This window comes from Talpa europaea, assembly GCF_964194135.1.
Source record: "Talpa europaea genome assembly, chromosome: 13".
Lineage (NCBI taxonomy): Eukaryota > Metazoa > Chordata > Mammalia > Eulipotyphla > Talpidae > Talpa > Talpa europaea.
In genome coordinates, this window is record NC_140080.1 from 95,595,825 (window position 1) to 95,620,784 (window position 24,960).

At 42.2% G+C, this 24,960-nt stretch overlaps 1 protein-coding gene across 3 annotated transcripts in view; it reads right to left on the minus strand.

Annotated features, from left to right (window-relative positions):
* Positions 1-24,960, minus strand: part of RTTN (rotatin) — a gene marked incomplete at both ends in the record, with an annotated part of 107,817 nt that overhangs the window by 36,570 nt on the left and 46,287 nt on the right. For all 3 annotated transcript variants that reach the window (XM_084252120.1, XM_084252118.1, XM_084252119.1), the window contains 5 exons: positions 343-436; positions 6,359-6,450; positions 7,905-8,094; positions 14,952-15,023; positions 16,209-16,367. In XM_084252120.1, coding sequence (XP_084108246.1) covers positions 343-436; positions 6,359-6,450; positions 7,905-8,094; positions 14,952-15,023; positions 16,209-16,367 — 607 coding nt within the window. The remainder of the gene's footprint in view (positions 1-342; positions 437-6,358; positions 6,451-7,904; positions 8,095-14,951; positions 15,024-16,208; positions 16,368-24,960) is intronic.

Genomic DNA, 24,960 nt, shown 5'->3' on the forward strand with positions numbered 1-24,960 from the left:
TGTTTTGCCAAAAGAGGAAGAAACATTAAATTAACCAAATACCCATCAGTTCCCCAATTCAAACTCCAGGTATCTCAGCTAAAGTAGGAAGGACGCCGACAGCAACCACACTGCCCTCGTGATGGCCAACTGCCCGTTTTCAGTTGAGGATATTTTTTTTGTTAATTTCTGATATATTTATTATAATTTGTTCTGTCATGTTCTGCGACATTTCATTTCACTCTTAGACACTGTGTTCTGTGACTTGCTTAATTCTTATCTAGACATTTACTTTCAAAATATCTGTCTGGACCGACTTGTCACTTCGCTTTCTGAAAGCAGAATGTCTTCCTAAAAGCATACCTGGAGTCACAAACTGGTCGTGTGCGGCTTCGGGCGGAAGCGTCGCCGAGGGCACAAGGGGCTGAAATCCCACGCTCCCTGACGAAGGTGTCACCTACAGACCAGCAGAGAGGGCGTTAATGCTACAGCCCGAGAGGAAGCAGCAGCAATAAACACACAGGGTGTCGTTAAACAAGAGCGTTTATCTAACAAAATTATACTAGTCGGTATAATTGGAAAACATTCCCTATCTTGAGAGTTATTACCGTTTTTTAAATTGCATTTTCTACTTCTTCTTCTAAGACCTGCTAGAGTTTACGCAAGTCATAACTCAAAACAGCCAAGTTTTGATTTGAAGCCTATTTAGGACTTTAAGGTACCATTAAGTCCTAGTCTCTCTTATTGCCCAAGTGCTAACAGGTTAAAACTTACTTTTTTGACTCAAATGTATTCTCGTCATTTCACTGGCCTCATGCAACACCACGACCTAGACTCCTCCCTCCCTTTCACATCAGCCACATTATCCACATTCTGAGGTTTTCCATTTACATTCCCTTTATGATAAGAAAAATAAAACTGAGTTTTCCTTGAACTATATATACCTCTAGCCTTATCACCCTACTGGCATGATAGAAGGCACAGGATCCTGTTAATGTGGCCAGATTGATGCTACTGACAGTCACTGACCTAAAACAGACTCAATTTTGCTTATAAAATTAAATACCTAACGCAAGCTTTTCTTTATCAATAGACTGGATAACTAACATAGCTTTCAAAATCATGCTTTATTAGAAAGTAAGCAGTGGCAATTTTAGGAGATTCCCTTTGAAACAGAAGACAACAGCAAAGTCATTTACCATATCAAAGTACATTTTGAATTAAAGAAAAAAAATTGTCATTGAAGCAGAATGCACCAGTGTCCCGCTATTTCCTTTGTATTCTGGCTTAGGGAAGCATAAGAGTTCACTGGATACTTTAAATTTTTTGAAAGTTAGTTTAGGACTTGGAGATTTTAATTGTCAAAATAATTTTATTATACCCTCCATCCTCCTAAATCAAAAGCAGTATTGGTGCCTAAATAGATCACTTGGTTTTTTAAAAAATTAAGAAACTGGAGGAAGAAATGAGGATTTGGGACATGAAAAAGATAGGGTACAAACCTACTCAACATTCATAAAACAAGGCAAAATATCAGGAGGAAAAGTCTCGAAGGGACTCTGGGTGCTATGAGTTCGTTCTTGTAAATGAGGCCTTTGTCTATATGCCCGAGAGCAGAAATGCTTCTGCAAGCTTCCCCTGTGATCATTAGTTCTAGCCAGTTTCAATCAATTCAATTGTATATATTGTAAAGATTTGTGTTTCGAATAAATTGTGCACAATACGAAAAGGAAAAGACAGACACAAAGCTGAGGAAAACAGCACTGCAGGAACAGCCTGTCAGCCTCCAGAAGCTCCTGACAATCAGGGGCCCGTGACTGCTGCATTCAGTTCAACATGTTTCCAGAGCTTGTCCGATGCCACCCTCTGTTAGCGTCTAGGGCACTCTCTTCATTTCTGAAAGGGCCACCACCCCAAAACAACGGGGACTGGCACGGCCACCCCCTGCCGTGGGGACATGGCAGCCACCCGCAAGCCGGGGGCTCCTCAGCGGGCTGAGGGCCAGGAAGCCGACTCCACGCGCCAAAACGCATCGCATAAAAACCCTCTTATTACCGAAATTAAGAAAATGTGTTTTTGTGTAAATGTAAGACCCAAACAATACTTTACACGTTTCCATTGGAGTTTCCTGCTTAATAAAAAGCGCTGAAATCTAGTTGAAAATTTTTGTCAGTTTTTTGAATGTTTGCACTTGGTAGTAATCACGGGTAGAGTATCCTAGTTTGGAAAATTTCAAAGCCATGAAAGTGAGTTTAAAATACAGGGAAAAAATTTAAGTATTATTTACCCTTTCTAGTGATTTTTAAATATTTGTAAGTCAGTACATGGTAGTCAGACAGAATATTTTTACTTTCACCTGCCACTGTACTCATCTAATGTCACTTATTAAAAATTATTATATTAGAAAAACTAATGTGTATTAATACCAATATCTTATATCTTAATTTTATTAACAGAATCGATATGCATTTTTTTTTACCAAAAACAAATAAGACTTGTCGCTCTTCATTGGACAACAGACAGCGCCTACGTTACCAACACTTAGGAGCTAAGTTCTCACGTGTGTGTTCCTTCTCACTAAGATACACAGATTCTCTGATGCTGGAGAATCCATGGGTAGTAGAAGTTTGCTTCAACAAAGAATATACTTCTCTCTCTCTCCACCATCATGCAAACTGTTGTCTCCCCAGGTTTTCTTGGGGTCAGCTTACTGGAGGTATGCACACCCCTCTTACTGATCCCTACGGCAAAGCTATTTTCCTTCTAAAAACTTTGCCTCTGAGAACCTTCCCTGCCTTAGCTGCCCTTGGTCTAGTCTTTATTTAGTAGCTTTCAACTAGCACCAAACAAATGTCAACACATACCTCTTTAGTGTTAATCGTAATGTTTCATGTCATCTTCATACATCTGCTGACGTATCTTCATACCGTTATAGCTCTTACAGCTTCCTCCCCTTCAAATCCCAAAATGGACTCAGCTCTTCTGACTATCCCCTATCTGACTCCACTGCTAATCAAACTTCAGCCTTCATCCCCACACGCCAAACCACCTCATGCATCCTCCGAATATCTAGTGTTTTCAATACAAAACAATACAAAATTTGACATTCAATTATTTTCTAATTCTTCTTTGTGTTCTCAACGAGACTTTCAACTCTTACAAATGGGTATTGAGCCCTAAGATGTACTTGATTATCTTTTCAGCTCTTTGCGAATGTCTGAGTATTTATGAGAGAGAAGGGATTCATCTTTTGAAGTCAATTTCAACTGTCATTTCTTACACAAAATCACTTCCCATCTCATCGGCCTCAACACAACCTCACTGCACCCTGACCCCCACCTACCACAGCCCTGACCGCATCCTGCCTGGCAGCGGAGGAATCTGATCTCATGGTCAGCAGCCTGGGGCCAGCGCCCAGCACACTCTGCCAGTTACCACACTGTGGCCACAAACAAGACCGTTTTCCACGCCTTGTCTTTAGCTGCTGCTTCTTGTAAAACCGTCACGGTAAGAGTGACTTTCAGTTTTTTTAAGAATATTGAGACTCACTAGTAAAATTTCTCTTTAAACATTTAAACAGACTTAAACAAAAGCAAAATCAGTTTTCCTTAAACTGGTGCTCTAAAAAACTGAAAAGAATCACATATTTCACAAAGGAAATTAAACACATTTCCTTCATTTGATAACGGATAAAACAGATAAAGACACAGACACAGTTCTGCTTAGAAGGGCAGAGAGACCAAACTTTGGTGATAAATCTGTCCTCGCACACTGGTAATGTGCCAATTTGAATACTTCTGAAAACGAGAAATTTGATTTCAGGAGGAAAAAACAACTAATGCCTGGCTCCCCCACTCCAGGGAAGGAGCCTGTGAGTTGGAGGGAAGCCATCTCTGAAGAGGCATTTATTTACAAGGGCAAAGCCCCCAAGATGACAATGACACTCCTCACGCTGTAATTTCAAAACATACAAGTCCCAGTTCTTACACAGCTTGCCAAACAACCGAACTAATATCCCTTAGCCAGCACCATCAAAGTCCCCGATGCGGCATTAACAGCACCGAGAGGATAATGACCGAGCAACAGCCACTGGATGTTAGAACCCAAATCAAAGATGGCGCTTCCCATGTTGTCTTTCTAGACAACATGCAAAACAAAGAAGTCAATAAACAAATTGCACTTTTCCTCTCAATTCTAGGACATACACAAAATAATGATGCAAATAACCAGATAAGCTTATTAAGTAAGATTTATAGCCACTCAAACCCCAATTTAGAATTTCAACATTTTCTTGTACTTGAGTAAGTATTAGTGGCTCTGGGTACGGCCAGCTTAGTTTTAAAGTGATAAAGAGTTTAATGAATGAACGCTCCAGGATTTTTCTCCTTTTGGGGCGAAGATAGAGGGTATTTCTGGCATGGCAAGGGAAACATGACAGTTGTCAATGGAGTCAACTGCTCCACTGAACCAAGTCACTAATTTGCTGAGTAAAAGTCACTAACACCCAAACTCTTCTACTTGGAATCCAAAAAATAAAACAAGAGTTTACTTTAAAATTTCTACTTTAAAGATAACGTTAACCTTTGAGAAACTACAAGAAATAAATCTTACATATGACTATATATAAGAAATACTTATAAAAAGAAACATTTCATTGGTATATATTTCTAGAATTCTGTGTGACTTCCAAACACAAAAAAAGTAAAGACTTTTACATTAATAAAGGTGCTTCCTAATCATGATTACAATAGATAACACATTTCCAAAGTCTACTTGGAAAATCTACTAGCCTACTCTGTAAGATCTGTATGTGGCTATAAAATAGAGAACTGCAAAAGTAAGATCTGCTTTTGTTTTTGTATTTGTCTTCTTGCAGAAGATGAATATAACTCGGTACCTACCAAACAGCTAAGATAACTCAAAGTTAATCAGAGAAATTACTGAGTTCCTGCTACGGGCAAAGAATGGAAGGAAGGTAGATTTAAAGGTCTACAGACCTCTTAGCAAACACGATAACCTAAAAAGAATCACCATTAAGCACATACTAGCGCTGCCCTTATGTGAACACATGACCAAGTGATACAACTTCCTTTTTCATTAATCAAATCATTCTCTCATTGAGACAAAGATGCATGCTATCTCTTGGGGAGCATGACATCTAGTGGAACTGGGATAATTCTTCTACTTTTCCAAACGAAGTTTCAATTTAGCACTTAACACAAACCAGCCAGTCAAGAAAAAAACAAGACTAGACACTTAAAACCATAGCAAAATATATCATTCTCTTGAGAACTATGAGAGATAAGTCTCATTAATGCCCATATAATTGTTTATTCTCGTATTACCTCTGCCCCGGGAAGCAGGAGTGCCAACCCAGTAGTTTTTAATGACACACAATAGTTCTAAGAACATTTGACAAGTTAAGATGATGTTTTCCTGTTGACAATAAGTTAGTTTACCTATTTGGAAACAAGTGACCGCAGCATCAGTCACAGTGTTAGGGTGGGAGCAAAGTGGTGTTGGTGGGGTGCGGGGGGTGGATGGTCTATGGTAAAGGACCGTGGGTGCCTCGGTGTTGGGGTGGGGGGTGACACACTTGAGGAGGTATGAACCTATTCCCCTAAATGATCCACAGTATAGTAAACCAATGTTACCTCAATAAAAAAAAGTGTCTCAAACTTCTCAGAATAAAGCAATTGATGAATGAAAGAAGGGACGCAAGCATTCTCAAGACGAGCTTCTATTTGATGCAAATGTTTAGAAATGGGTTTAAAAAATCTATCAGCACTGGGCCTCCCCGGTGGCGCAGCGGTTGAGCGCTGGGTTGCGAAGCTGCCCGCAGCCTCTGCAGCGCCGGTTCAATCCCCGGCTGCTCCCCGGCCACCGGAGGAGGGTCCCACATGGCGCTCAGACCTCTCCTGCTGCCCGCTGCTCCCCTCAGCAGTGTACTTCGGTCCTTCTGCCTGCTCTGCTCCCTGCTCTGGCTCTGGTGAATTCTCTCACCCTCCCGCGCTTCTGACTGTACCCAGTGCTTGTATAAATAAGTAAATCAATAAATCTTTAAAAAAAAAAAAATCTATCAGCACCACACTGGGATCATTTGAATGAGTCAACATTTTCCAAATGACCTTGCCCTTGAGAAAAATTTCAAGGTCATCAATCATTACTAATCATATAGAATCTGCTTTCTCCTACGACTGATAGATACTTTTAAACGTTTGTGCTACTGGTTCTATCAAAAAAGGTGGAAGATCAATCTTAAATGCTAGGTATTAACATCATAATCTTCTATCTCTTATATCCATTCTTCTCTCTTCACTAGGCACATTCCAATTTTTTCAGATTTGAAATGAAGCACGCAAGCAATGTTTGGGGGTACCATTGTTTCCGAAGTAGAGAGAGAACTGGTATCCCGATCTTGAGTGGACATCCTGGATGGAGCTCTCCAGAACTTGAATGAGTCATCTAAACCTGCCACAACAGGAAAGTGGGCACGTGAGTAGCTTCCTGGGCAATGTACCAATAGGCAGGGAGAATGCTCACTACGGGACAGCAATCAAGAGCCAAGGGAGGAAGTCTGCCCAATTTGTATTGTTCTTAATTAAGGTATACATATGAAACACGAATTTGAAAATAAATGATATAAAAATACATAAACCAATTGACTTTGCTTTAGCTTAATCTAGCACAATTTTTATCAAGAGCAGCTCCCAAACTTTCATGTGCTTAAAAATCATGAAGAGCCTGTGAAACAGTCTCCTGGGTCCCAACACCCGGGGTTCTTCTCCCCTGCAGGGCCAGGGCCACCACCACACTCCTTACTAGCTCACAGCGACAACGCGGCCGGCTCAGAGGCCTTGAGTAGCGCTGATCCAGAGAAATCCACTGTCCTAGCAGATTGTTAAATGACTTCATCACATCTCACTTTTCCCTTAATTCCACCAAGAAGTAAGGAGAAAAGTGAACTAGGAATTTACATTTAAGTCTTTTCTGTGAAGATTCAGAAGTGAAATTCATATCTGGCTCAGAAATCAGTAACGCATATGTGTAATGCATGCATGTGTACACATATATATATACATGCATATACATATATGCATACATATAAATTTTATTTTTACAGGTCTATACATGCACATGGCGTGGAGGGGCAAAGACAATGCATGTCAACATCTGAGAATCCTTGGTGCTATTCTCGTACCTTTTCTATATGAAACTGGCAATTACTTTAAAAATGCTTTTTTAAAACTCAAATTTTTAAAAGTCAATTTTAAAACACATTTTTATTATTATTATTTGTTATGGTGAGTCATATAATTTAGTACATGCTTAAATGTATTAAAATCTTATGCAATCCAAGAGAATCTAAAATGAGAAAAAAAAGATAGTTTGATAATATCTTATTATAATAGCAACACTTATAATACCATAATATACCACGAACAGCTTTTCAACACATTAACAGAACAAATCAGAAAATTTAGTAAGAAAAGAGCTCATTCTTGATTGTCTAGGAAGAACTTTCCAAAAAGTATATGACATTGAGGGGAAAAAACTCTATTAACTCCACTGAAGGGCAGGAAACAACTTATGAAACATTAATAAGATGTCAAAAATGGTTTCCATGAAGAATTTATAACCCAGAAAAACGCTTAGGCAATGTTTAGTGAAAGGAGGCAGCACAAAAATGTACATAAGATATAAACACAATTACGTAAAACAAACAAAAGCTTTACAAGAAAGAAGACTGGAGGCAAACAGACCCCACCTTAGAAAGAGGGTTTCGAGCAGGGAGCAGGAGTGTTCCCCCCCCCTCCCCCCCATACTTATCATTTTCCAAATACTTTGTAACAAACACAATAGGTTTTAAAAGTTTAATAATGCTACCTACTATAAAAATATAAATATAAACGTATTGTACTTACCACTGATGTCACTGCCTTCTGAAGCCCCATCAAGAGCTGAAGAATTCCAGTGAAACACATACCGCCCCCGGTAGCAATGTTTAATCATCTGACTCAAATGATCATAGAAACGGCAGTGATACAGCAGAGCCTGAAGAGCGGGCTTCCCAGTGAGCGACAGGCCCGAGTCCTCGTCGTGGACACAGGGGCCCTGAAGGAAAAGGGAGGGGAACGACATTCAGCTCATGACATCATTTATGAAGAGGACCCACCCGCTGAGATCCCCTCTCAATGAAACACGGGGCTCCCGGGTGCCCGGGCTCCTCCGGCCTGCCTCCGCCTCCCCACAGTCAGGCAGCCCGGCCCAGGGCCAAGCATTTCAAAGCTCTCCAGGTCTCTGCAGGCAGCAGCTGGCTCTGGTCTCCCCTGAGGGGGCTCTTGTTTAAAATGTCTCTATGAAATGGTACACACACTTGAGCCACAAAACCAAAAAAAGTTATTTTTCAACCTACACAGAAAGAAATATGTATTAAAATATCTGAAATAACATGGTCCAATAATTACTGTGCTTATCAATATGCCAGCGACAATGAAAAGGTTCCTCAATATCCATGGCAGCATCTTGCTACGTTACTTCTCATGGCGCTAACCCCGAGAAGGGAAAAGTACGCGCGCACAGGCAGAAGAGTGCACACACACGCACACACCTGTACACACAGCCAGGAGGCTGAGGAGTACCTGCCATTACACAATTTGAACCTCTTTGCACTTTTCCCCCAAGTAGTCTTCCCACTGCCACACACTTTTTCCCCTGGAACATCCAGTTGCAAAAGTCAAACACTCAGCTGTGGTTTTAAAGTTTGCAAATAATCCCATCATTAGTTTATAAGTACTTCCATTTTCCAGAAAGTGATGATCAATAAAGTTAAGACTTTAAAACAGCCCACAACAGAGAGAAAAACAAAAGACGGAAAACAGAACTCTAAGGGCCCACAGGAAGACACGGCCAAGACACAGGCGATGTTCATCCGACCCGTGGGAACCGTGTCTGTGAGCCTTTGTGCTCCCCTCCCCTCACCTAGAGATGTGGAGGTTAAAGTTCACTATCCGGGAAGATACAGTGATTCACGAGTTAAAGGTGCAAGAACAATTTATGTTATTGACATAATATAAATGATAACTTCCATTAACCCTCCTTTTTTAAGGCTATTACCTTTATAATTGAAACTCTTACTTCAATAGTAAATAGCTTTTATGGTTATAAATTGGTTATTGTGGTATTCTAATAAACCTACCCAACACTGAGCTTAATCTTCATAAACAGAGCAATTTACAAAGTTAATGAGGAACAACACTAGCTGATGAGCAGTCAGCACATGACGGTCACTGCTGTCCCCTGAAATCAGAGTCTAGACGGAGCAGGAGAGAGCAGACAGCTCCCGCTCCTCAGGCGTGGCTTATGGCCCGGGCAGTGGGCCCCTGCCACGCAAGAAATAACTGAATCGTTTCAGAATAAAGTAACTCATCCTGAACTACAGCTGAACGTTCAGAGCTTCAAAACGTCTATGTCCCAAGCAACTTTTTACATTCTTAAGTGTGTGAACAAGTCAAACACACAGGAGCAGCACAGCAGTTGCTTACCATCACAAACGAAAGCCCTCATTATAGTAATTCTAGGAAGTAATTAACAACCAAGATGAGAATTATAAATAATTCAACCAAGGATACTAGCTTCCCTCCAACTACCCAACAAAAAGCCAAATAAATCAACAAAATAAAATTAAGCGAAAGAGCAACACTATTTTTCTAAATGTATTTCATAACAATGCCCAGAACAACTTTAAAATACTTTATTAGAAGCCCTGGAAGAGACCCATAGTAGCAGGCCTCCAAAATCAACCTAAAAAATGTGTTGCATTCCTGTATACAAATGATGAACTAGAAGAAAAAAAAAAAAAAATCAGGAAAACAACCCCATTTACAGTAGCATTTGAAAAGTAATAAATACCTAGGCATAAACTTAATAGACCTGCTCAGTGAAAACCATAAGACATCGTCAAAAGAAAGAGAAGACACAAGGAAGTGGAAAGACATTCTATGCTCATGGATTGCAAGAATTAATATTCTAAAAATGTCCGTTTTGACCAAAGTGATAAACAGTCAATGCTACCACTATCGACGTTTCAGAGGAATTTTTCAAAGAAATTGAGCAAATGTTATTGAAATTTATATCGAAAAACAAAAGACCCTGAGAAGCTAAAGCAATTTTGACAAAAAGGAGAGAGATGGAGAAATCAAGCTCCCAGACTTCAAACTACAGTACAGGGCATCAAAATACCAGAACAGGGCCTCCTGGTGGCGCAAGGGGTTAAGTACCACACTAAGAGGCAGACCGCAGCCTCTACAACACGAGTTCGATCCCCGGCCGGCCAGAGAGATACCCACATGGAGCGGCAGACCTCTCCTGTCTCCCCGCTGCTCCCCACAGCAGTGTATTTCAGTCATTCTGCCTGTTCTGTTCTCCACTCTGTCTCGGTGAATCCTCTTATCCCCACATCTCTGGCCTGTACTCCAGTTCTTCTATGCATAAATAAATAAATCTTCAAAAAAAAAAAAATATACCAGAACAGAAACAGACACACAGGCCAATGAAAGACAACTGAGACCCCAAAATACACCCATACTTATATGGACAGTTAACTTTAGACCAAGGAGCCCAGAATATACAAGCAAGAAGGAAAGTCTCTCCAACAAATGGTGCTGGGGAAACTGACAGTCACGTGTAGAACACTGAGAGAGGAACACTCCCACCCCACACACAGAAACTAGGGGCAAGTGAGGTGATGGCTTATGGACATAAGACCATAAAATACATAAAAGCACAGGAAAACTCTCCATGACCCAGGCTTCAGGGGTGTCTCTGGGGACGTGACACAACAGCAAGGAAAACAAAAGCAATAATTAATGAATACAAAAAGACTAAGAAAATAAACATCAAGAAGTCGTGCAGGACATGCAGCTTGTCATCAGGTCACAGCGCTAGAGGACTGTGGGGCGAGATTAAGGGGAATGATCTCAACCTGACGTCCGCTCACCACCCAAGATGGCCATCCAGGCCACTGAAATACATCTTCAAGTATGTAAGAGCGCGGGAAGGGGTCACACGCGCTGGCCGGAGGGTGACCACGAGGAAGGGGTCAAGCGAAGAGGAAGGATGACCAGAAGCTTACAAACCCTGAAACACAACTAGATTCATGATGCAAGGGGGAAGCAGCAATTCCAAGGGGAAAAAAAACAACACCCACGTCAATGCTTTACATCACACACACATACACGCCTGCACAGGTACCGGGAAGGCGTCTTGCCTCCAGCGGGCAGGGCCCGAGAGGCAGAGGAAAGGAAGAGGAACCCGGTACGGTCAGTGGCTCTGGAGTGAATTACTGATTTTCAATTTTTACAACCAGCTTACAGATGAACTGAGTCTGAGAAGAGAATTTAAATGTAATAATCAACCTTTGTAAAGCAAAATTAAAGACAAAACAGGCAGAGGAGGGCAGCAGAAGCCAGGAGGAGACATGAAGGACAGGAAGGCCAGGCACACTGCAGCCACAGCTCCCCCTTTCCAGCGGGGCCAGGACACACCCGCGTCAGTGACCAGGGGAGAGGCTCGGAGCAGAGACAGGACGACATCGGCAGGAGACTGTGTAAACGAACTAAGTCTGACACGTCAACACAGGAAAGGAACAGACATTGCGAACACAGTATGTTCGAGATACAAAGGACACGACCTGCAGAACTAGCATCACGATATAGGAGGCAAATGTGCCTCTGTGAGAGGAGGGGTAGTGAATTTCATTATTATCCCACTTAGCTTTTTAACCTTATATATTTATTGCCTGAAGGAACAACTACTTATAAAATCCCAGTAACTCATTCAAAATATTTTGAACTTCGCAAGGAAGACCGCACGATCTGGAATATGGACATAGCCTCTAACCAGTATTTACTTTTTGCTTGATTTATTGGAACTGAGCATTAAGTCCAAATCCCCAGTCTCCAAATACCAGAGCTTCTCCTAGTGACAATGGCACGTCATCAATAGAACTTGACTCCAGCAACGCAGCCAAGCCCAGCATATGCGTGAAGGCTGGTCTGACTCAGCCTTTCCAGAGATGACTAATGGTGCCTGGGCCGGAACAATGAAGCCTCTCATGCGGCTCTAAGCTCCGCTCCATGGATCCATAGTAATTGATGGGGCTGTCTTCTGGCAAAGTGGGGAGAGAAGCCCGGCCTAATTGCTGTCACAGGATGTCTATATCTTTACCAGCCTTGCCCTCAGGTGAGCACTGGGGCTGCCATACCATCTGTGGCAGTGCCAGGGGGGCCCAGAAGGACAGAGAGCAAAGAAAGGGAACTTTCAAATCACCAGGTACCGTTAAAAATAAATTTGCAAACAGCAAATTGACTGTCGTTAAACATGCCAATAAATTTGAAAAGTTTCAAAGATGCAATAAGCTATAATATTAATTTAAAAACGTATTTTTTTTTTGCTCCGAATTGCACAGCTCTAATGTACCCACCATGGCTCAAGGGGAACTATAGGCAAGATGAAAACTACATTTAGGAGGAATAGACAATACTTTCAAGAAGAACCATCTTGATACTTTTGAAAATTAAAAAATTATAGTGCAATCAGAGATTGAGAAAATGAGTCTAATTCCATAAGAATCCTTAACTGCATGTGGGACGACACTGCTGCCCTGACCCGAGCACCCAGGGCTCCGTGAAATCAGCTCACATGGCTCGTGGCGAAACAGCTCAAGCGGGAAAGATGCCTGGATGATTATCACAACAAATATGAAAGCAGCATATACAATAAGTGAGCGTATGTTAGCGCATATTGTCTCCACGCAGAAGCACAAGCACACCAGAGTGGCAAAGACAAGGCCCTGGGGGTTGGGGGTGGGGTGCTGGGGGGCAGGGCACAGCCAGCACTGAGGGGGCCCAGGGGGCAAAGTGGTACCTGCAGGGGCAGCAAAACAAAACGCAAAGTCATACAAGCTATTGTCTCTGTAAACGGCATCAAGCGCCTACCTCGACCAAAACAAAATATTGACCAAAGTACAGGGCTGAGGGGAGTAGCAGGTTACTCTAGACCTTGGTGCGAGCTCTGGCTATGTCTTCCAATCCTGAAAAGTACACGGAGACGAGTAAGTGAACGCTGTGTTGCGCAAGCGTCTTTATCATTTGACCAAGAGCATTTTAATTTTAGAAGACTGGCAAGACAGAGGCTTCTTTCTGGCTGCAATAAACTAGCAAAGGCCACAACGTACATATAAGAACCCCCCATCGGTACTGAAGGGCTGTCTCCTCCTTCAGAGCAGCTCCATCCGCCTTGAGGGGTAGAGCCCCCCCCCCAACATTTTTAAAATTGGAGAACAAAGACTAGGTTGTCAGCTAGTAATACTGCTATGTGAGGACACTTAAGAACAATAAAAATAATAACCAAAGAGATTTTAAAAAAGGGAGAGGAAGAGAATCTGAGTTTATTAAAAATACACGAGACTGTCCTTATTTTTCTAATTTTCTTCAAGATTAGCAACCATTTCAAGATCACATACTTTTGGGATTAGAGTAATTCTTGAACTTACTTGCTATTAGCCAACTTAGATAAGGCAGAAAATTCCAAAAACTTACCTAAACCTCTATTTTCAATTTTTTTTTAAAGATTTATTTATTTATGCATAGAAGAGCTGGGGTACAGGTCAGAGGTGTGTGGGGTGGGTGGTGAGAGGGTTCACCAGAGACAGAGTGGGGAGCAGAACAGGCAGATCTACTGAAACCCACTGCTGAGGGGAGCAGCGGGGAGATAGGAGAGGTCTGCTGCGCCATGTGGGTAGCTCCCTGGCCGGGGATCGAACTCTTGCTGCAGCAGCTGCAGATAGCTTCATAGGTTGCATCTTAACCCCTTGTGCCACCAGGGAGGTCCACTATTTTCAATTTTTAGTAGATAATCCATTCCACGACAAAGAGCTAGAAAATCACTAAACCAACAAGCTGCAGTTAACATGTCATGCAACAAATGGAACTGCCCACTACTTAATTCGAAAGAGAAAAATCTCAACTTCCACACATGGTTCCCTATTACAACGTCCTAAAGGCTTTAACAGAAGCTAGAAATCTTATTACTTTTACCTTTATACTTATTTCAATAATTAAAAAAAAATCCACTGCTAGTACATCAAGCACATAGCAGAGTTAAGTGTCACTAATTTAACAATGAGAGTGGAAATGCTTTGTATTTGAGCCAAAACCAGCACATGTTTTGAAATCCATTTACTGGCTAACACATCAAAACTCCTACATTATTCATATGAGTGTTCATCCTGTCTACTCCCTTCAGTTTTGTCTCCTATGGTTTTGTTACCGCACAGACTGTTAAATAAGCAACCAAGATCAAAAAGGAAATCAGAGAAACTGTCAAGTGGCCTGGGATTTTCAATAATTGGCAGAGTTAACCTGGCTTTGTCAAGTTGGGAGCAGTGAGCCTTCCCAGAGTTCAAAGGGATCGTTCTCGCCAGCCGCTGGGATCCCGTGTCAGGTAACAGCCTGCCGGGATGCCCGCTCCTCACGTGACTCAGTTCCCCACACCAAGCAGCTTAGTGGAAATGTACAAAGAAACCAGATTTGTCCTAGATCCCGAGGGCTGCACAGTGTGGTAAATACACCACACACAGGAGGACTTAAGGACAAAGGGCACAGCTCACCCCCCAGCGAGAGCACCCCGGTGCCCTCCAAATCACCTAGAGCAGAAGGCTATAAAACAGGTCGGTGTACTATTTACCGATTTGCTCTTCTCAACTTGAAAATCAAATAATCCAGTAGAAACCAAAGATCAAGTAAAACCCAAACTGTACTTTAGCTTCCCCAAAGAAAAATGTTAATGACAATGCAGATGTAACTATAAAAACATTCATCATCAATGAAATATATATGCGGAAATTTTATCATCAGTTAACCTCAAGTTTCGAGTTTCCAGCAGGCTGATAACTGTTTAAAGTCACTCACCTGCCAAGTATAATCCTTTATAATTTCCGAAGGCATTGGAATTACAAGGAGATTCTGAAGAATAAATGCAGCCTGAAATTAAAAAAAAAGTCAATACTGCCACCTTGCTGTCATCTGTGAAATAACCAATAGACTGCATTTTAATAACAAAAACACAGCCATGATCAACAGCCACACTAAGAGGTCACTCTGCGTGGGGGAATTTTTTGTAAGGAGATGGCTTAACAACAGATGAAATGACTTCATCAGGAAATATATATTTTCCTATTTCAGACTTTTGGTTTTCAAAAAAAAAATCTAAAAAAATAACAGATATGGTAGCATTTAAGAACTATATTTTCTTGTTTCTATTATGCCCTCACAGATCTCACGCACACACACACTCCCATCTTTGTCCCTCTCTCTCTCCTACAAACTCCTCAGATACAAACTGCTAACTAGAAATAGAAACCGCAAATGTCCCACTTCACTCTCTAGGTTGTGAAGATGACCAAATCAAACAATCCTACTAATATGAACTCTGATTATTCAATGAAAGCTGATCATGGAACTGGAGAACACGAGGGCAACAGAGCAGCTCTAAAGAGTGAGGTTTCAACTTCATCTTAACTGAAGTCAACAGATAATCTCTAAATCTGGTAAATCCAGAGGAAGCCTCAAGCTCACACGCTGCCATTAAAAAGGAAATAACAAGAAAACCACAGCCTTTGGATTTGGGAACTGGAAACTGGTTAGTGGTAGACCCAGTAGCTGCACGCTTCTTTATAATCTCTAAACTCTAGTTGATTACTGTTTTAAAAACTATTTGCTTCAATCATCACTTTGACAAAAACAGGAATGAAAGAAAACCACAAACTATTTTGAAAGAATTCAAATAGGGTTTACTTTTTCTCTTACACATAATATGATAAATATTTCAGTGTTTTGACAACCCCTTGTCTTAATTAAACTTTTAGGAGCAGTGGAGGCCCATAATGCTTGGGTAATATACAAGTAATTTTTTATGTGATCTGCTTGTCAATGCATTAAGAAAAAAAGAGGGAGATGATAAACTATACCGACTTCTGCTTTGATCTTACCAGACTAGAAAACTTCAGTTTTTACAGGGAATTCAAACTGTTTTTGCTTTCTATTGCCATCTCCTGTAGGCTGTCTGCAGGCAGCAGAGACACCGGTGAGTGGTCAGTCCCGAGCTGAGCAGGGAGAGGGTATGGCTCGCAGGGCCACCGATGGACGGGGGTTGGGGGGAGCACCCACCTCGCGGCGCACCAGGCTGCACTCCGAGTGGTCCAGGAGAATGTTCACCACGGTGCCCCACAGCCCTCCAGAAATGTTCTGACAACTGTTCGCCAAAACCACACAGCCACTTTCCAGAGTGGTGAGTGCCGACCCTAATCCCAGGGAAGTAAATCTCACCTGAGCAAATGAAGAAAAAGTTGTCAAATCAAAGACACTGGTTTTGTAACAAGAATTCTTAAGTTTTCTGATATATAAAAATCATAATTTTATGACAGTCTTGACTATGCTAAGTTATAAAAGACACTTCCAAAGGAAGTGCTCTATAACCTTATGAATCAATAAAAATTCTGATTCCATGACTCAAGAAAACAATAATATAGAAAAGTTAAATGCAAGAAAATATCACCAAAAAAATCAAAGTTAAGTATAACCAGGAATAAATATTAGCGTCCACAAGTTTTTTTCCTAGGGAACACATAGGATACTCACATATTTTTATGAACATGCACCCTATTTAGTCCTCATTTTTATAGAGGCTAACTACTATCTTGTTTTTCCTTAATTTTTTAGTGTATTTTCCCCAATAATTGGTTTTAACTTTTGAGATGTTCTTTCTAAAATCATTTATTTAAAAAAATTATTTTTTGTAAGGCATTTATTATTTTCCCCAAAATTATTTTAAAATAAAAGCCTTGGGCCTCCCTGGTGGCGCAAGGGGTTAAGATGCAACCTATGAAGCTATCTGCAGCCTCTGCAGCACGAGTTCGATCCCCGGCCAGGGAGCTACCCATGTGGCGCAGCAGACCTCTCCTGACTTGCCTGCTGCTCCCCTCAGCAGTGGATTTCAGTCTGCCTGTTCTGTTCCCCGCTCTGTCTCTAGTGAATCTTCCTATCCCCAACACATCTGGCCTGTACCCCGGTTCTTGTATGTATAAATAAATAAATCTTAAAAAAATAAAATAAAAAAAAGGGGGCGGAGCAACATGGCGGCGAGGAGACGCTGCGAGTAAGATCTCCCATTAAAAAAAGTTAATAGGGAGGAAAAGCGGCAGGTCCCAGTGAGAACTGGGACACGGAAGATAAACGGGTGACTCCAGCAAACTACCCGAAGAAGAAAGTGGCCATAAAAGAGGACGAGAAGGGAGGGAAGCGCAGAACCCTGCTCCCCTCCCCCGCCCACAAAGTCGGCACTCTCCGACCGGCAGAAAGGAGGGAAACAACAAACCAAAACGGCCAACAAGAAAAACGGACGCAGCAAGTGGGACTGTGAGTGGAAAGGAACTATTGCAGCCACCACACCCCGTGAACGGGAGAGGCGAACCCTGCAGGATCCACCGCGGAGGTGAGCTCCAGGCGCCATTAAAGAGAGCCACGCCCCCCAGGAGGAGACCAGCACCAGCACACAGCCCCGGCCGCCCGGTAAGGTTGCGTGCGGAAAGCGGCGCGGATCCGGACCGGATCGCAGCTGCCCAGGTCCCCGCGCCTGCGACCTAGGCTTGCGGGGAGACGGCGGAGGCCCTCCCTGAGTGAGCAGGAACAAGGCGCCCAGGCAGGGGAGCGGGATTCAAAAGGCGCCATTCCCGCGCCACTGATCTGGGCTACAGCCTGCGTCCTGGAACTGAGGGCTTTGGAACTGAGACCCGGGGCACGAAATTAGGGGGAGACTGCGGAGGCCCTCCCTGAGTGAGCAGGAACAAGGCGCCCAGGCAAGGGAGCTGGATTCAAAAGGCGCCATTCCCGCGCCACTGATCTGGGCTACAGCCCGCGTCCTGGAACTGAGGGCTTTGGAACTGAGACCCGGGGCACGAAATTAGGGGGAGACGGCGGAGGCCCTCCCTGAGTGAGCAGGAACAAGGCGCCCAGGCAGGGGAGCGGGATTCAAAAGGCGCCATTCCCTCGCCACTGATCTGGGCTACAGCCCGCATCCTGGAACTGAGGGCTTTGGAACTGAGACCCGGGGCACGAAATTAGGGGGAGACTGCGGAGGCCCTCCCTGAGTGAGCAGGAACAAGGCGCCCAGGCAAGGGAGCTGGACTCAAAAGGCGCCATTCCCTCGCCACTGATCTGGGCTACAGCCTGCGTCCTGGAACTGAGGGCTTTGGAACTGAGACCCGGGGCACGAAATTAGGGGAAGACTGCGGAGGCCCTCCCTGAGTGAGCAGGAACAAGGCGCCCAGGCAAGGGAGCTGGACTCAAAAGGCGCCATTCCCTCGCCACTGATCTGGGCTACAGCCCGCATCCTGGAACTGAGGGCTTTGGAACTGAGACCCGGGCACGAAATTAGGGGGAGACGGCGGAGGCCCATCCTGAGTGAGCAGGAACAAGGCGCCCAGGCAGGGGAGCAGGATTCAAAAGGCGCCATTCCCGCCCCACTGATCTGGGCTACAGCCCGCGTCCTGGAACTGAGGGCTTTGGAACAGAGACCCGGGGCACGAAATTAGGGGCGTGGGTTCCCCACGACGGTGGGGCACAAGGCAGACACAGCACCCCAAAGCCGTTGAGGTGTACCCTACCATCCCCGCTCTGCTCCCTGTCCCACGGGGTGGAAAATCAGCTCCCCAAGGGCTCTAGGAGAGATCTCTGGCACCACCTAGCAACTTGAAGCCAGCAGAGGCTCCTGAAGGAGCTAGTGGCCAGCTGGGGAGTTTGCCCACACCGGGCCCCTTCCGAACAAGTAGTCTGAGCCCACAGGGAGAGCGAGCACCCACAGCCGGGGCAGACCAGGTGCGCAGAAGAGTGTGCCTGAGACCAGACACGCAGGGAGTGTGTCCCACATCACCATTTTAGAACAGGGACATTTCTTCAGTAAAGACTACCTGCAGAAGGCTTCCTCAGGAGCCAGAGGTGAGCGGGGGAAGTTCGCCCACGCCAGACCCCCTCTGGCCTGCAGTCCAAGCCCAGAGGGGAGCAGGAACCCACCGCCGGGGCAGACCAGGCGCACAGGGGAGTGTGTCCCTACATCGGCATTTTAGAACAGGGACCTTTCTCCAGTAAAGACTGCTTGAAACTGACAGATGACTCCTGGAAGAACCAGAGGGGAACAGAGAAGCCCACCCAAGATGCCGGCCAGTCCCAACAACACACTGTCCCAACGCATACGGCAAATTAGAAAACAGACAGTAGGGAAGAGAAGAACCACACGCAACCTAGCAACTCTCCAGAGAAAAAGCACACCACAAAAAGAAAGCCAGCCCCCAGATTGCAAAGACAATAACTTGGAAGAATTTCTGAGCCTTCCAGAAAGAGAATTTAAAATTGCCGTGATTAAAAAACTAACAGAAGTCATAAAGGAAAACAATGATAAGGGAAAAATAATCAACGATCAGAAGAATGCAATTGAGTCCCTAGAGAGGGAAAACAATGGTCAGAAGAAAGAAATTGAGTCCCTAAAGAGGGAAGTAAAAGAAATGCAGGAGATCAAAGAATTAATGGAAGAACTAAAGAATTCTGGGAAAAGCAATGAAAGCAGAATAGATGAAATGGAAGAACGAATAAGTAATCTTGAAGACATAGAAATAAAAAGAACCAAAACAGAAAAGGAAAGAGAAGTACGAAGGAAAAAGAACGAAGAAAGACTTCGGGAACTATCTGACTCCATGAGGAAAGGAAATATAAGAGTTATAGGAATACCAGAAGGAGAGGAGAGAGATGTAGGAACAGAGAAAATATTCAAAGAGATAATTGAAGAGAACTTCCCAAATGTGAAGAAGGAGCTGAAAATTGATATACAAGAAGCAAGAAGAACACCAAACTTCCACGACGAAAGGAAAAATACAGCAAGACACATAATAGTAAAGCTCCCAAGAATCCAGGACAAGGAAAAAATAATGAAGCTGGCAAGAGGGAAGAAACAGATAACATTCAAAGGAAAACCAATCAGGCTGACATCAGACTTCTCCGAAGAAACACTACGGGCAAGGAGAGAGTGGAGGGACATAGTCAACAGACTCCAAGAAAACAGATGCCAACCAAGAATACTCTATCCCGCAAAGCTCTCCTTCCTCTTTGAAGAAAGAATATGGACCTTTCCAGACAAACAGAAACTCCGGAATTTCATTGCAACTAAACCCCCACTCCAAAAAATACTACAAGGAGTCCTAAAGCCAGAACCTCAGAGGGACGAATAACAATGAAAGAAGGCCAAAAAAAAAAAGTTATTAAAAGAATAAATAAATAAAATCAAAGGAAAGACAAACACAATGGCAAATACAGATGTTAACATATCAATAATAACTCTGAATGTAAATGGACTAAACTCTTCAATAAAAAGACACAGAGTTGCAGCCTGGATTAAGAAACAAAACCCAACCTTTTGCTGTCTCCAGGAAACACATTTAGCTACAAAAGATAAAAATAGGCTCAAAGTTAAAGGATGGAAAACAATCCTACAAGCAAATGGACCAAAAAAGAAAGCAGGAACAGCTATACTTATATCAGATAAAACAGATTTCAAACTCAAAAAGATAAAAAGAGACCCCAAGGGTCACTACATTATGATCAAGGGGACAATACTTCAAGAAGAAATAACACTCATTAACATATACTCACCAAACGAAGGAGCACCAAAATATATCAGACAACTGTTGTCCTCTCTGAAAACAGACATCAGAGAAAACACATACGTAGTGGGAGACTTCAACACACCACTATCAACAATGGATAGATCAACAAGACAAAAAATAAGTAAAGAAACTAAAGCCCTAAATAAGGACCTAGAGCAATTGGGCTTAACAGACATCTATAGAACACTAAACCCCAAAAAAACGGAGTACACATTTTTCTCAAGCGCACACGGATCATTCTCCAGGATCGATCACATACTGGGGCACAAGACAAACATCAACAGATACACCAAGATTGAAATCATATCAACCATCTTTTCTGACCATGAAGGCATCAAACTAGAAATAAACCATAAAAAGAAGGCAAGGAACTTTCCTACCTCATGGAGATTAAAAACCACACTACTGGAAGACCATTGGACTAATGAGGAGATCAAAGAAGAAATTAAAAAATTTTTTGAATTGAACGACAAGGAGGACACCAATATCCTAAATGTATGGGATGCAGCAAAAGCAGTAATAAGAGGAAAATATATAGCAATAGAAGCTCACATCAAGAAACAAGAAAGAACGCAAAGAAACAACCTAATCTCGAAGCTCAAAGATCTAGAAAAAGAACAACAAAAAAACCCCAAAACCAGTAGAAGAAAAGAAATAATAAAAACCAAAGCAGAAATAAATGAAATTGAAACTAAAAAAACAATCCAAAAGATCAATGAAACCAAGAGCTGGTTCTTTGAAAAAATCAATAAAATAGACAAACCCCTAGCCAGACTCACAAAGGAAAAAAGGGAGAAAGCACAAATAAACAGGATCATCAATGAAAGAGGAGAAATCACAACGGACACAGCAGAAATCAAAAGAATAATCAGTAACTACTATGAACAGTTATATGGAAACAAGTTCAACAATCTAGAGGAGATGGACAAATTCCTACAACTCTACAATCACCCAAAGCTAGATAAAGAAGAAATAGAACACCTAAACAGACCAATTACAATTAGCGAAATTGAAATGGTAATAAAAAACCTCCCCAAAAACAAAAGCCCAGGACCTGATGGATTTCCAAATGAATTCTACCAAACATTCAGAGACGAATTAGTGCCTATCCTTCACAAACTCTTCCAAAAAATTGAGAAGGAAGGGACAATACCAAACACGTTTTATGAAGCCAACATTACACTAATACCAAAACCGAACAAGGACAACACAAAAAAGGAAAACTACAGGCCAATCTCCCTAATGAACACTGATGCAAAAATCCTCAATAAAATTTTAGCTATCAGAATCCAACAATGTATCCATAAGATAATTCACCACGACCAAGTTGGATTCATTCCAGGGGCACAAGGATGGTTTAACATCCGAAAATCAATCAACGTTATCCAACACATCAACAAAAAGAAATATAAAAACCATATGATAATATCAATAGATGCTGAGAAAGCTTTCGACAAAGTGCAACACCCATTCATGATAAAAGCCCTTGAAATTCTTGGGATACAAGGAACATACCTCAACATCATAAAGGCCATCTATGACAAGCCAACAGCCAGTATCATTCTCAATGGTGAAAAGCTGAAAGCAATTCCATTAAGATCTGGAACAAGACAAGGATGTCCACTCTCACCATTGCTTTTCAATATAATACTGGAAGTCCTAGCCAGGGCAATAAGACAAGAGAAAGACATCCAAGGAATCCAAATAGGAAAAGAAGAAGTCAAACTATCACTATTTGCAGACGATATGATATTATATATAGAGAACCCCAAAAACTCCACAGAAAAGCTAATTCAACTCATCAATCAGTTCAGTAAAGTGGCAGGATACAAAATCAACACGCAAAAGTCAGTAGCCTTCCTATACACAAACAATAAATCTGAAGAAGAAGAAATCAAAAAGACCATCCCTTTTGTTATTGAAACAAAAAAAATCAAATATTTGGGAATACATCTAACAAAAGAGGTAAAGGACCTATACAAAGAAAACTATAAAACACTGTTAAAAGAAATAGAAGAAGACACAAAGAAATGGAGAGACATCCCCTGCTCATGGATTGGAAGAATAAACATTATTAAAATGGCCATCCTTCCAAAAGCAATATACAGATTCAATGCTATTCCAATCAAAATTTCAATGTCATTCTTCAAAGAAATAGAACAATTATTGATGAAATTCATATGGAATCACAAAAAACCCCGAATAGCCAAAGCTCTCCTGAAAAAAAAAGAAGGGAATGGAGGCATCAGACTCCCAGACTTCAAACTATACTACAAAGCCATAATTATCAAAACTGCATGGTATTGGAACAAGAACAGACATACAGACCAATGGAATCGAATAGAAAATCCAGAAATAAACCCACAGATTTATGGTCAACTAATCTTTGACAAAGGAGCAAAGAATATGCATTGGAGCAAAGAAAGTTTGTTCAATAAATGGTGCTGGGAAAACTGGGTCGCTACATGCAAAAGAATGAAGCTTGACCACCACCTCACACCATACACAAAAATCAACTCAAAATGGATTAAAGAACTAGACATAAGACCTGAAACCATAAAATATATAGAAGGAAATATAGGCGAAACACTACGTGATTTGCACATCAAAGACATCTTTACAGACACATCACCCAAAGCAGTGATAGTGAAGGCAAAGATAAACAGCTGGGACTACATCAAATTAAAGAGCTTTTGCACAGCAAAAGAGACAATAACAAAAACAAAGAGAAACCCCACCAACTGGGAGAACATTTTTGCACCCAACACTAATGATAAAGGACTGATCACAAAAATCTGCAAAGAGCTGATGAGACTCAACAACAACAAAGAAAATAATCCAGTCAAAAAATGGGCAGAAGAGCTTAAAAGAAACTTCTCTGAAGAGGAAATGCAAATGGCCAACAGGCATATGAAAAAATGTTCAACATCACTTGTCATCAGGGAAATGCAAATCAAAACTACCATGAGATACCATCTTACACCAGTGAGAATGGCACATATTAAAAAAACTAGCAACAACAAATGTTGGCGAGGGTGTGGAGAAAAAGGAACTCTTCTGCACTGTTGGTGGGAGTGCAAACTGGTCCAACCACTGTGGAAAGCTGTGTGGAGATTTCTGGACCTACTAAACATAGAGCTTCCATATGATCCAGCAATTCCACTCCTAGGTATTTACCCAAAGAACACAGAAACATCAATTCCAAAGAACACCTGCACCCCTATGTTTATAGCAGCACTGTTTACAATAGCTAAGCTTTGGAAACAACCCAAATGCCCAAAAATAGATGACTGGATCAAGAAGATGTGGTACATATATACCATGGAATATTACTCAGCATTCAAAAAAGATAAACACATGCAATTTGCAGCAACATGGATGGCGCTGGAAGGGATCATGCTCAGCGAAATAAGCCAAAAAGAAAAAGAAAAATACCGGATGGTCTCACTCATAGCAGGAATCTAGAAAACTTAAATAAGGGACCAGGAAAATGAATAACTATAAGATAGTGAAAATCAAAATCAACAAAAAACTATGAACCAGAGACACTTTTAGGGGGGCGGGAGGGGAGGGATTGGGGTCAGAATGGGGGGGCTGCAATTGTATGGGGAATATAACAATAAAATTTATTTAAAAAAAAAAAAAATAAAATAAAAATAAAATAAAAATAAACGCCTTTCAGGTAAGACTGACGTGGTGTGATGTGTCTGTCACAGTCCCCCGACCCAATGAGCTGTTGCCAATGGGTGCCGGCAGCAGTGCCAGCGGTGGGGCTAGAATGTGATCAAGCAAGCCCCCCACGCTGAGTCTGAAGACGGTGCCGTCCAGAGTCGGATCAAACACTACTTCTACAGGTCGGGGTGTTTAGCATAGGACAGAACCATTTCTTGGTTGGAATGAGTGGCTATTACCTCGAGCTAATCAACAGTACTGCGTTATAATGAAAACTGTGAAGCGGGCGCATCTGTTAAGTGTTCTAAGCACAGACGCACATGGGCAGGGAGGAGGCGGGGGGAGCCTTTGTACATGACGGTACGAGCCCACCCCGCAGGAGCTGGACGCCATCGAGCTGTGCCAACACGTGCCGCCTGTGTGTCAATCTCCCCTCCACAAAGAGTTCTTCTAAAAAAGCAGGGTAGTAGATTAAAAGTGCAAAATTCATCAGTATGAAACTTCTGCACTGTGATGATTCTGTTCTATTAAATGTC